Genomic DNA, 12,284 nt, shown 5'->3' on the forward strand with positions numbered 1-12,284 from the left:
GAGCTTCCTGCTTTTCTTTATGAAAAGATACAGTAAAGCCTGAGCCAATATCTAACTCCATATCAAGGTTCATTTGTTCTCCTGAAACAGCTCCATGGATGCATTTGTTTTTAATTCACATGTACCTTGTACTTAAGTTACACTCCATTCTTTCCATTTACCAGCTGCCATTCGGCAGCACAGCACAGCACAGCCCAGACCTTTTTCTCAAGGTTTTCTTATCTGTTGTCCACATTAAATAGACTATGAATAAATCTCAGCACATACTAATTGAAAATACGTGAGTTTGAATGAACAGTATCACTGAAGAATGAAGCTGAGGACCGTTAGCCTGAGCTCGGGGCCTGCAACAGGATAACAAGATTAGGCTAATATAAAGAAACCGAAGGACAGCAGCCCCCTGAGGCTATTCTTGAGCTAAATGGTGCTTTTCATGTTAAACATGCTGATGTGTTTGGGTTTATTGCCATATAAAACCATCATATATACTGAGCAAATTACAATATAGCTGAAGATTATAAGAGTGTTTTTATCTATTAGGTTAAATGTTGAACAAATTTGACCAAAAGATGGCAGCAAGTTAAAAACTGTGGATCAGATTGATATTTTTGTCTTCAGTCTACGCAATAGATCCCCACACCAAAACCAGACATCCACCACTGCCGCTGTATGGTTTGCTGAGTCCCACTGTTTCCACCAGTGCTTCTCCAGCTACTTCTAATTCCCCTGTTTGTTTGTTTTTAACCTACTGGAAGAGAATGGATGATTTGGTGTTTTGGTGGTAAAATGGTGCAGAGATGTCACCGCCAAAAAAACAGCACAAGTAATACTGCTAGCATCTGCAATGTCCACCTACTCGGGTGTTAAATTAAACACAAATGCACAAATTAAGACTCATAAAATAGAGAGAGTTTTTTGCAATGCTCTGCATGTACACATATATACAAATCTTATCAAACTACTGGGTATATTTATTTACTTATTATGGCACAAGCATAAACTTCAGAAAGGAAAAACAAAAAAAGAGCAACATTTTGTGGGATTACAAGGTTCTACTAAGATTTAGACTAAATGAAGTCCGCCTTCCTTTGATTCGTCGCCCATCTGCATACAATAAGCAGGGCCTCAGATGTGTCACGGCAGCCGATATCAGCTCAAGTGTCCGTGGCGCTGCCGTGGGCCCTCTTGTTCTGATTAGCTGCAGCCTGTTTATCAGTTGCTGGAGATAAGTACTTTCACTCATCTGTATTTCATACCAAACAGAGGAGATGATTTATCCTCCTCCAAGCACTTAGCCTACACAGAGTTTCTATGACAACCTGAAGGAAACTTGTGTGGGCCTTTAGGGCTGCATTAATAAGTACAGCTGCACATTGCTGTGGAAATGCAGATTAACAGAATTCAGAGGCAGCACAGAGACCTTCCTGACCCTCTGACCTTCCTCTCAGGAGACTTTCAGTTGTAAATAGTAATTCTAAGAGGTAATACAAAAGAAAAATAGTATGGAGAGGGCATCATGATCCTCTTTGAAGCTCTCTGATCACCAAATCACACCAACAGTCAACTCGAGTGGCTTTATATTGTAAAGGAAAGACCCTCAGAGAAGCCCAGAAGAGAAACCACTTGGCGACAGTGGGAAGGAAAAACTCTCTTTTAACAGGAAGAAGCCTCTAGCAGAACCAGGCTCAAGGAGGTTAAAGATGCTGTTTTATAATCCACTCATAATCAGTTATTTTACCTGTGCCCCAATCAGCTGCTGTTTATTCAGTTTGCACTCACAATCAGTGGACCACACAAGTGTTTGTGTACGTGATTCACATCAAAATCACGAGAGAATTTCATTCATTGAGCTCCTTGACAACACTGATTTCACAAACAGAGAATGAAGACTTCGGTCTAAAAATTCTAAAGAACGTTTTGCAATCATGTCAACATGAACTAGAAAGTCACAGGAATGAATGCATCCTGAACAGGAAGACTGGAGGGTGTTTGAGGGAAAGGGAAGGCACTTCATGATGTGGCTTTTGCTGCATGAGTGTACGTGCCTTAATTGCAACAGTGTGCCATGTTCCGATGGCTGCTTCCAGCAAGATAACAGACCGTGTCACAAAACTCAAGTATTATAAAACTGATATCTTAAGCTAGTTTCTTGACAATAAGTTCACTGTGCTCAAATCTCCTCCACACGCGTCAGATATCCAGCCTAGCCTAAGCTAGGCTAGTAAGGTTTTAGAATGAAAACTTTATCTAGTGTTTGTAATTTTACACATAGTGGTTTAGGTTTATGTATGCAGTGGAAATGCAGTGGCTCAGAATGTCATTTGCCTTTAAAATGCAGTGCTAGTCTTTTTCACATCTTATTTTAATCAGATTTATGCAGATTTAGCCTAAAAGCTTTTGCTCTTCCCTGCTCATCTTAAATTTTTGTTTACAGTTTTTCTGTAGGGAAAATAAGGGTGATGACATGATTTCAGGACCCTGTTTACTCTCATAGTGTGAGCAGCTCATGGAGCTGTGGGTATTACACGTCTGCCCTCTGTTGGAGGCTTGTGAGATTAAACACACTCATTTGATGATTACATTAGATTAGATTATATAAAACTTTATTAATCGGTCAGGTGGGTTCCAGGTGGGGAAATTCAGTTTCCAGTAGCACAACACAATTGGAACTTGCATGTTACAGAGTTGGAATACCAAATAAAAGGGAATGAAAGAGTGCGAATATAAGCATAAATGTAGCATATATACATATTTTCAGGTAGGCGTGTCTCTCTCTTCCACATTAAGCTTGCCAGGTGTATTTATAGAAACGCCTGCAGTTGCTGCACGTATGCAGTTCACATAATTTGGATAGTTTCCCTTTTCTGTTGCTTTCTAAAAATTCTAGTTGTGCACGTGAGGCACTGGGAGAGGATCTAAAAAATTAGCAGGTTTACTTAATGGTAACTGCACTAGTCATTTCCAGTCCAGCTGTATTTCACATAATGCCACGTAAACTTTGCATAAGAATGTTTTGATACATCAGAAATCTAACACTTGGACTGCAAATAGCCCAAAACATTAATACATGCATAAGTAATTGCAGCCATGCACGCATGACTTACGCTGTGAGTTGTGAAGTATTGTTACAGTCAGAAGATTGCCAATAAAACTTCCAAATATTTACAGTGTTGCTTCCGATTTTCCGATAGCAGGTCCTGCAGGTTTCTCTGAGCTAAAACATTCAAAGCATCAAAATAGCACAGACCCAAACAAAGTCACGCCATTTTTGTGTCACGCTAAATATCTAAGGCGCTCCAACAAGGCAGATGTGACCAATCAGATCTAAAATGAACAGATTTTTCTTTAGGATGTGCTTCACAGAAACCTGAAGGTACACATTCCTGCATATATGTAAAGGTGTTGCCTTATGAAACACAGCATTTCAATATTGGAGCTCTATAGAGGGCGACCGTGGCTCAGGGGGTTGGGAATCGCATCTGTAACCGGAAGGTCGCCGGTTCGATCCCTGGGCTCTCTGTCCTGGTCGTTGTGTCCCTGGGCAAGACACTTTACCCTACTTGCCTACTGGTGTTGGCCAGAGGGGCCAATGGCGCGATATGGCAGCCTCGCTTCTGTCAGTCTGCCCCAGGGCAGCTGTGGCTACAACTGTAGCTTGCCTCCACCAGTGTATGAATGTGAGAGTGAATGAATAGTGGTATTGTAAAGCGCTTTGGGTGCCTTGAAAAGCGCTATATAAATCCAATCCATTATTGTTATAGAAGGAAGTTGTGACAGTGTTTTCCCCCATGTGTCAGCCCTGCTGCAAAGAATACCTCCAGAAGAGTTTCATCCGTCAAATCATGGCCACTAACAAGAACGTAACTGAATCAGCACAGCCAAAATTAATGCTCTAACTCTATGAAATTAAATCACCCAGAAGCTGATTAAATAATAAATTACCTAATAGTTCATACTTTTATGATAAATAATCCTCGAAAAATCACTAATACCAGCTTCTGTGCCTGGAAAAAAGGACGCTGAGCCACGATGTTTTGCATTTCCAAAAACTGAACCTGTGTGTCTTGTATGTTTGTTGTAGTTTGTTGTTGTTGTTTGTTTGTTTTTTTTTTTACTAAAAACAGATGGTTCTTTATGCCTGGAAAACAGTAACAAGATCATCATCACTATTTGGCACTGACTTCCAAAGTGACAGTTGTTACTCCGCCAAAGGGGTTATGTTTTGGTAGCTTTTGCATGCATGCATGAATGTGTGTCCCCAGTCTGTCTTTAAACACGATAGCTCGAAACATTTTAAATGAATTCTGACTTTGTAGAAGTGCAGAGTAGGGTCATGTTAAAAATTCATTAACATTTGGCTTACATCCACCCAGGTCTTTAGGGTCTGACAAAAAGCCTTATAACTTTGACGATTCTTACTTGTGTGATGAATATTGTCAACATTTAGAGTATCATGTCACATTTGACCTCTGACCTGTCTTTTAAGGTCAGCAGACTGGTATTAAGGTCAAAGTGATATTTAAAGCTATATAGAACTACTTAAAACTGTTTCTTACTGCCATGTTTGTACTGACCACATTTAACACGTTGATTCCGAAACATGTTACATTTTTAAAGAAAGTATTGTGAAGAGAGATCGAATGAGCTGCCTAGTTAGTTAGAAACATACTGTAGTATAACTTATATTATAAGCTCAAGCTTTTCATGTCTAGTTATTTATAAATCAGCACCTACTATCCATTACCTACTCCTACATAATGTTTGCATAGTCAAAGTTAATGTGAGTGTTGCTACCCTTATCTGACATTTACTGAACTACAAACTTGTGAAAGTATGTTTAAAAAGGCAGAAGAAAATGAAATTAATATACAAAATGCAATACAGTTACCTTAAAAGTAAACATTGCCCAGAGACTGAGCTGCCTGGGACAGACGTTCATGCTTTAAACGGGATGATGTATCTAAAACCTGAGTGATTCCATGACTCCATACAATTTTACCTCTGGATGTGCTAAAGACATGACATGGGCAAAGTTGCTTTAAAGCCCCTGAAGATCAAGGATAACAGTTTGAAACATCATGCACTCATAAACAAATATTTATATATATTGTAAATGTGGCAGACTGTTGCATCATTCACTGGTTGGAGGTTTGCTTTTGTTTTTTTGTTTTTTAACTCGGTTGATGTTTTTGTTGCGATTTCATTATCTTCCCTATAATGCTGACCTTCAGTTTTTGGTTTTTCATTTGTGTTATCTCTCTCAGGGTGATATTTCTCTGTCCTCTCTCTATCTACAATGTATGAAAGCTGGAATATACAAGCCAAGGCAGAAGGAGGACTCAACTAAGCAGCAGTCTTTTGTTATTCAAATGTTGTTTCAGTTCTGTAAGATGAACCAACTTTCTGCGCTTCTCTGTTTCAGTGTGATTTTAAAATAGGTGACATATTGTCACATTGCACTCTGCTGTGAATTTAATTCAAAGTGACCCTAAATAGAAAAAATGTCATCAGCACTGTTAGATCTGAAATCAGAGATCACAAATGTGCCAAATGACTCTTTACTGACATCACATTAAAGGATTGCGGTGTAGGGATAAAAGGAATTTCCTGCAGAAGGCTAAATCAAGCTTAAGATGAGTTGGCAAGAAGTCCACGGTGTGCAATCTAGGAAATGAGAGAGGAGGTATCTGATTATTATTATTATTATCTGTTAGTGTTGCTCTCTATCCTTTGGTTGTTTTACTTTGAAGGTCAGACTTCTGTTGTGTCCTTTTTTAGTTTTACTTTTTTCCTCTCTTGGGTAATCAGTCCACTGTGTATATATAGTCCCGTGTTCCACTTTGGAATTTTTATTTTTTTATTTTTTTGTGGCTTCTTATTGTTTTGGATTGTGTTTTATCTCTTCGACTTTGCTGTTTTTGGATTTGATTATCAGATACTAAATTGCATCGTTCCTAGGAATATTCTGTTTCAGGCATCTGACATTTGGATCGGCACACATCACATGGTGACACATGTAGATGGTTATTTGTCAGTGACACAGCACTATTACCTCAATATAGATGTCAGCTGCTCTGTTTCACTAACAATGGAACTGATCTCATTTAGTGACTTGTAGTTCTAGTTCAGATATTACAGAAATGCCTGGAAAACATGGAGAAATTCCTCTTTTATGTTTCACAAGCAAGTAAAACATCTAATTGCATCATAACTTCTTTATTCATCATTGAGACAGGCTTCTAGAACCTCACATTTATATTAAAAAATTAACAAATTGTAGACACACTGTTGATTACTTTATTGAATTTTTTTACCGGGTTTAAAAATATACAAAGACTGCTTGATAATAAATCAAATAAACCTATACAAACACTAACTAACTTAAAAAAAATCTGTGTTTCACAGATTTGTGCTTGCATCATATCAATACTTGATGTACATATAGTGTAAATGAGTAATACAGTTTATCCCCTGGGTAAAATTACTGACGATAACAAGAAGCTTTGCAGCCAGCAGTAAATCACCAACCTTTGTCCTTGTTATGAAACAAGTCCAATCTTTGTGTTATCTTACTATAAGTTTTGCAGATAGTCACTGTCCTGTAAAAGCTCTTGCTCTGCTTTTTTCAGTACAAGAGACTCTCTTATGTTTCGTTAGAACAACATCAGTGATGAAAGTCACACTTTACAGTTCAAGGAAACATTTGTTTACACCCTTAGACAAGGCGTGAAGTGAAAGTAAACACTGATCCACGGACATCAGAGGGTTAAAGAGCACCAAGCAGAGCAGGTTTGTGTCAGCAGCAGCAGTCTTCAGGCTCCACGACCTCGTGTTATCTCCATTTTTACCTCTAAAAGATTCACTGAGTACCTGTCAGCACTCTCTGTCAATCAGTAACCTCTGTACTCCATAGTTACATTTATCTATAGGCAATGTTTTTTCTATATAAGTAAATTCGGTGGAGCCGGTATTTGGAGGGTGTTCACTACTGCTTTTCTGCTTTAGTGAAAATATTTGGACCAAAGGAAGATCACAGCACATGTACGAGCATAGTTCAGTGTGTACACACTGGCGTTGTTTGTGACATCGGTTGAGGTGTTTCGCTTTAAGCAAAAAATAGTAAAGCTCAGAAATTACTTGCCTTAGAAATAATTCCTTGATGTAAATGGCAAAGAATTAGGGGAGATGTCATTTGTCTAAAACACTTGTCTGACACAAGTGACTTTGGTCTTTTGTAGCACTGAAATAAAAATAATAATTCTGTAATGAAAACATTACAGCTTAGGAACACATTTTATTACTGCACCCAAGTCATAGATGCAAACTGGAACCATTTAATAGAGAAACCCCAGAAGCCAGAGTAACTAAGGAATTATTTTCACCTTTATACATCACATTATATTCTTGTTCCTCTTGCAGAGAGATCGTATGTTGTGCATGTTGAAGGACTCCTGCTAAGGACAATCCGTGTCCACAGTCCATGTCTACAAGCAAGAGCTGAAAAACTTCAGCACCCAGTTTTTCTTTTTATAATTTAAATGATTACAGCACATAAACGGCAATTAAAAGTCTCTTTTTTTCCAATAAACTTTATTTCAAGTGGTTAAGAAAGATCAAAGGAAAACCTCAGAATCATACGTTTTTTAACAAAGAGGACAAAAATGCAGGAGAATGACAGAAAGTCGACTTAAACACACACAGGACTGACAGCGTTTACTATTATTACTATTTTCATTTCCTTTGTAAACACAAGAATAATTGGATTTTTATTTACATTTTTAAAAAAAAGTTGAAGGACTATATGCAGCAATCTCGTTTTCAACTATAGTCCATCCATCCTTTTCCACTTATCTGGGTCTGGGTCTAAGTGGACACTGAGGGATTCTGCAGCTGACAGCATGTTCTGGAGGAGCATTCTCTTTGCTTTGAGCACTTCTGTCTCACCCTATATATAAAGACCAAAATTCGAGACAGTTTTATATTAGAAATATATATTCTGCACAAACAAGATGTAAAATATGACCAAAGTGAGAAGAATGAGAGCTGTGGTGGTGCTCAGGTCACCATTGGTCCTTTCTTTGTGGAGTTTGCATGTTATGTTCTGATTGAGGCAGTTAAAGTGACTAACCTGTCTAGTATGAATGAATGAATGAATGAATGAATGAATGAAGCTTTAAAGTATATATTCCAAAAATGACAGATTCTGTTACCAAATATTCCTCGTTTTTCAATTTAAGTGTAGTTAGTTTTATAAGTTTACGGTGTCATTCTGTTCTAGCGTTTAATTTGTGTTGTCTGAAGGGTCTCCGCTGGGCTTTGATCCCGGTGATAAGGTTGTTTAATGACCGCTTGCTGTCCGTGGCAGCCGGTGACGCGTCGCATGGAGCGGAAGAGGAAGCGGGAGCAGAGAGAGGCCGACGTCCTGTTGGTAGTTAGCCGCCGCCGCTGCTCTCGGGAGTTTTTTTTTTTCTTCACGGCTATGATTGACAGAGGCAGCAGAGGTTTACACGGGCATGTCCGCACACTTGCTCGTTTGTTATCGTAACAGAAAGACGTGCAGCATGGCGACTGAAGCCGGAGCCCAGAGCTGTCGCCAGAGGAGGAGACGGAGAGCTGCCTGCGTGGGGCTCCTGAGGATCTTATTTATTGCTTTTATTCACACGACGCGGGCGAATAAACAAGGTTTGGAACTTAGCTTTAGCAGGAGCTAACTTCCGCAGACATCTCACCAAGTGTGTGCTGTGGTTAGCGCTACCTTTGCGGGCCGACTTTACACCAGCTCGGTGCTAACAGCGACCCAGCAGTGCTGAATTATTATTAAACGCTAACAGAGAGCAGGCTGTGTTTAAACTGACAAAGAACTGCCGTTAGTTAGCCAAATGTATTTGGCCTTACTCTGGACGTTAGCTTCGTCTGTAGCATGTTGTCATTCTTTCCTTATATGGCTTAGTTGGGCTAATAATTTACCTGTGAGATATGACAGGGTTTACAGCCTCGGCTAGCCCTAGAGCTGGCTCAGAGGAGCCTCTGGGTGAGCTTGAAGCACAGACAGAGGGGAGTTGTAGGGGACAAGCTGCCCAGCAGTACTTCCTCATACCGGGCTCAGTGAGGAAAAGCCTCGACTGTTTGTTTGATTGGGCTCCAGCCGCTTGTTATCGATCTTCTGATCGTGTCAGGTCACTATGACTGGCACACAGCTGTCATCCAGGGCCAAGGTGGTCCGAGCTAGCCCTGAAACGCGCCCGTGAATTAGTCCACATGAACCTGGACCTCACAAGAAGTGCACTCAGGTGATTGTGTTACTTGTTGAGCAACTCTCAGAGCAGAGGTGTCAGACTCACAGTGGTTCATGGACCAAGCAAGAAAAAAAACATTGCGTAATGTTAATATTCAGGCTTTATGAAAAACAGCCCAAACGAAAGACACCACTTATTTTAAAAACTGGTAGATACTTGTTATATTATTATTTTTGTAGTTCATGGATGATGTATTGAGAAAACGGGTGTACTTTTACACCCGTTTTCCCCGGGGACAATTTGAGCTTTGTATCTCTGTCCAAATTCACGAGTCATCCTCTGTATATTACAGTATATTGCACTCTTTATAAATAAATAATACAAGTACTTAACGTCTTTGTAGTTCAATCAGCTCGTCTAGGTCGAGAAATCTAGAAATACTAAAAGTTTTCCCGTGTGAAACATTTTACAGATAATTTGTGTTGCTGTTTTGCTTATTCAATGACTTCACTGCAGTTTTCACACTCGGCACTGGATTTGGGCTCGCCCTGTAACAACATTATTTTGGTTAAAATGATTCAGAATCACATTTACAATCACATTAACAAATATAATCCACCATTTTTTTTTAGTTGATGTTGTGATTTTGATTTGTGACTACAAACTCTGGGGAATAATGGATTTGTTCACCAACAAGTTGTAGTTCAACTAAAATGAATTTCTAACTAACATTTAATTATTTTTTTGCTGCCTGAAATGTTCCTATAGATCTGTGATAATGCCTCACACTCCAGTAATGCACTTGAATGAATTCACGAGTTATTTAGCAACTCTTAGAGTCTGACTTCATCTTGTCATGCTTTTTACCAACAGTGCAAACTGAGTCAGCTGATTAAATTTAGGCTGTTCGCATATCAGAGGTTCACTACAACATTATTGTGGTCAAACTGACTCACAATCACATTTTTTAAAATTGGAGTAAGCCTGCTCGATCGTGACAATATTAGAATCTCAATTTCGGTAGATATTGTAATCGAATTTTTTTTCATTATGATTATTCATTAATTTGATAAGTATCATGCAAGTTTTTACCGAGTATTTCCTCAAACTTTAAACATAATTCAACAGAAGAAGAAGAAGAGGAAAAACGGAGGGTGGCGATGGGTTCGGGGTCGTCCAGCTGGGAGTTAGAGCCTGTACGGGATTTGAAGACTACGAGTGATCCAGAGACAAAGGCGACCATTTCATTAATCCTCACAGAGGAAATGTTGAGTTTTACTTCCTCTGCATCGACCTTGTTGACTGAACGCTCTCTTTTATTCAGCTGAACTCAACAGTGAGTTTGCATTTTTAGTAGGGCTGCCACGATTTGTCGACTAGTCACGATTACGTCGACTATCAAAATCGTCGACGACTGATTTAATAGTCGACGTGTCGTTTGAAGCTTTGTAAGATCGCAAAAGACGCAGGAATAATAGCAGGATTTAAGAGTGTAATAACGGACTGAAACAGAAGATGGCAGCACAGCATGTACAAGGATGCCAGCTGCCGTTAAACCCCGAAGAAGAAGAAGCAGCTGTGTCCCAGAATTCATAGCGCGGCCCAGCTTAGTTTCCAACAATGGCGGTAGCTAGTTTTTTTTTTTTTTTTTTTTTTTTCTTTTATTAGTAATATAAACATACAAACAAAATGCACCATATATTACAGATTCAGAGAATAAACATTTCTTACATATTAGCAACTTTCATATATAGTGAAAATAAAGATGGGGTCACATAAATTAACAGATTATTAACTCACTGAATCAAAATCTTCTACAAAGGAAACAAAAAAAGCAGCCTTTTTCTTTTTAACTAAAGTCAAAGATTTAACCAACAGGTTTAGGTCGTTTTTCCAGTGAGCCAGTGTTGGTTTAATCTTAAAAAAGCGACATTTATGTATAAAATACTTACACAAGATTAATAACACATTAACACCATAATTAGCTTTCTTTTCTTTCAAAAACACTCCAAACATTATCATATTTAAGGTAAATGGGGTAATTTGAATCCCACTGGAATAAAGCCAGGTATGAAAATCCAACCAAAATATTTGTATAAAATTGCACAAAAAGAATAGATGGTCCAAATCCTCCTCTTCTGTTTCACAAAATACACAATTACCCATTTCTATTTTGAATCTATCACTAAGGAGTCTATTTGTCGGGTAAATTTTATTCAAGATTTTAAATTGGACTTCTTTCCCTTTAGGAGGGATAGGGAAGGTGATATAATCAGTTCTTATTTTTTCAATTTCTTCCCTTTGGAAATCTTTTAATATGTAATTACGTCTAAGTAAATTTGGAGAATAAAGACTCCTTAATGAAGATCTAAGAAACTTATTGTTGCATTTAACATCACAAAATCGAATACCATCTATATATAATTGCCTTAACTTGGGGGAGATGTCAGAATATATTATATCATTTACAACTATGTTTTTAAGTGACAATGGAGTGGATTTTATAACCCGATTAAATTTACTTTTAGAACATTGGATATTAAACTTTTGGCAAAAATCTTGATGTCCTAGAACATGTCCTTCCTCATCTACAAAATGGGCAATTGCCCAAACACCTTTTGATAACCAATCTTGAATAAAAATAGATTTTCTGTTCATCAGTATATATCTATTGTTCCAAATTGGGCTATTATGTGGAGTGAAATTATGTTTAAATAACATTTTCCAATAAAGAAGGACCTGTTTATGGAATTCAGAGAGTTTAGCAGGTAGCTTAGTAATTTCAAAGTCACACTTTAGGAGAAAGTCGATACCCCCTAGTGTGTTAAAGACCTTACTTGGTATAAAAAACCAAATGGAGTGTGGATTATTTAGGAAGGATTTTAACCATTTAAGTTTCAAAACACCATTCATTATGTCAAAATCAATTGCGTTTCCACCGCCTTCAATGTATGGTTTAACCAAATCATCTTTAGATATATAATGGCACTTATTCCTCCAAATAAAATTAAAATTCAAGCTATTAATTGTTTTTGGCGGTAGCTAGTT

The 12,284-nt window shown here is 38.2% G+C and overlaps 1 protein-coding gene across 2 annotated transcripts in view; it reads left to right on the forward strand.

Moving 5' to 3' along the window:
* Positions 1 to 8,355: 8,355 nt before the first annotated feature.
* Positions 8,356 to 12,284, forward strand: part of tmem131 (transmembrane protein 131) — a 42,008-nt gene continuing 38,079 nt past the window's right edge. For both annotated transcript variants that reach the window (XM_086283505.1, XM_086283506.1), the window contains exon 1: positions 8,356 to 8,682. In XM_086283505.1, coding sequence (XP_086139631.1) covers positions 8,514 to 8,682 — 169 coding nt within the window. In that variant the 5' untranslated portion in view covers positions 8,356 to 8,513. The remainder of the gene's footprint in view (positions 8,683 to 12,284) is intronic.

Source organism: Aulonocara sp. 'chitande type north' Nkhata Bay, linkage group LG23, assembly GCF_057382095.1.
Source record: "Aulonocara sp. 'chitande type north' Nkhata Bay isolate Kocher_YH1m ecotype deep benthic linkage group LG23, A_spYH_male_GT1.1, whole genome shotgun sequence".
Classification (NCBI taxonomy): domain Eukaryota; kingdom Metazoa; phylum Chordata; class Actinopteri; order Cichliformes; family Cichlidae; genus Aulonocara; species Aulonocara sp. 'chitande type north' Nkhata Bay.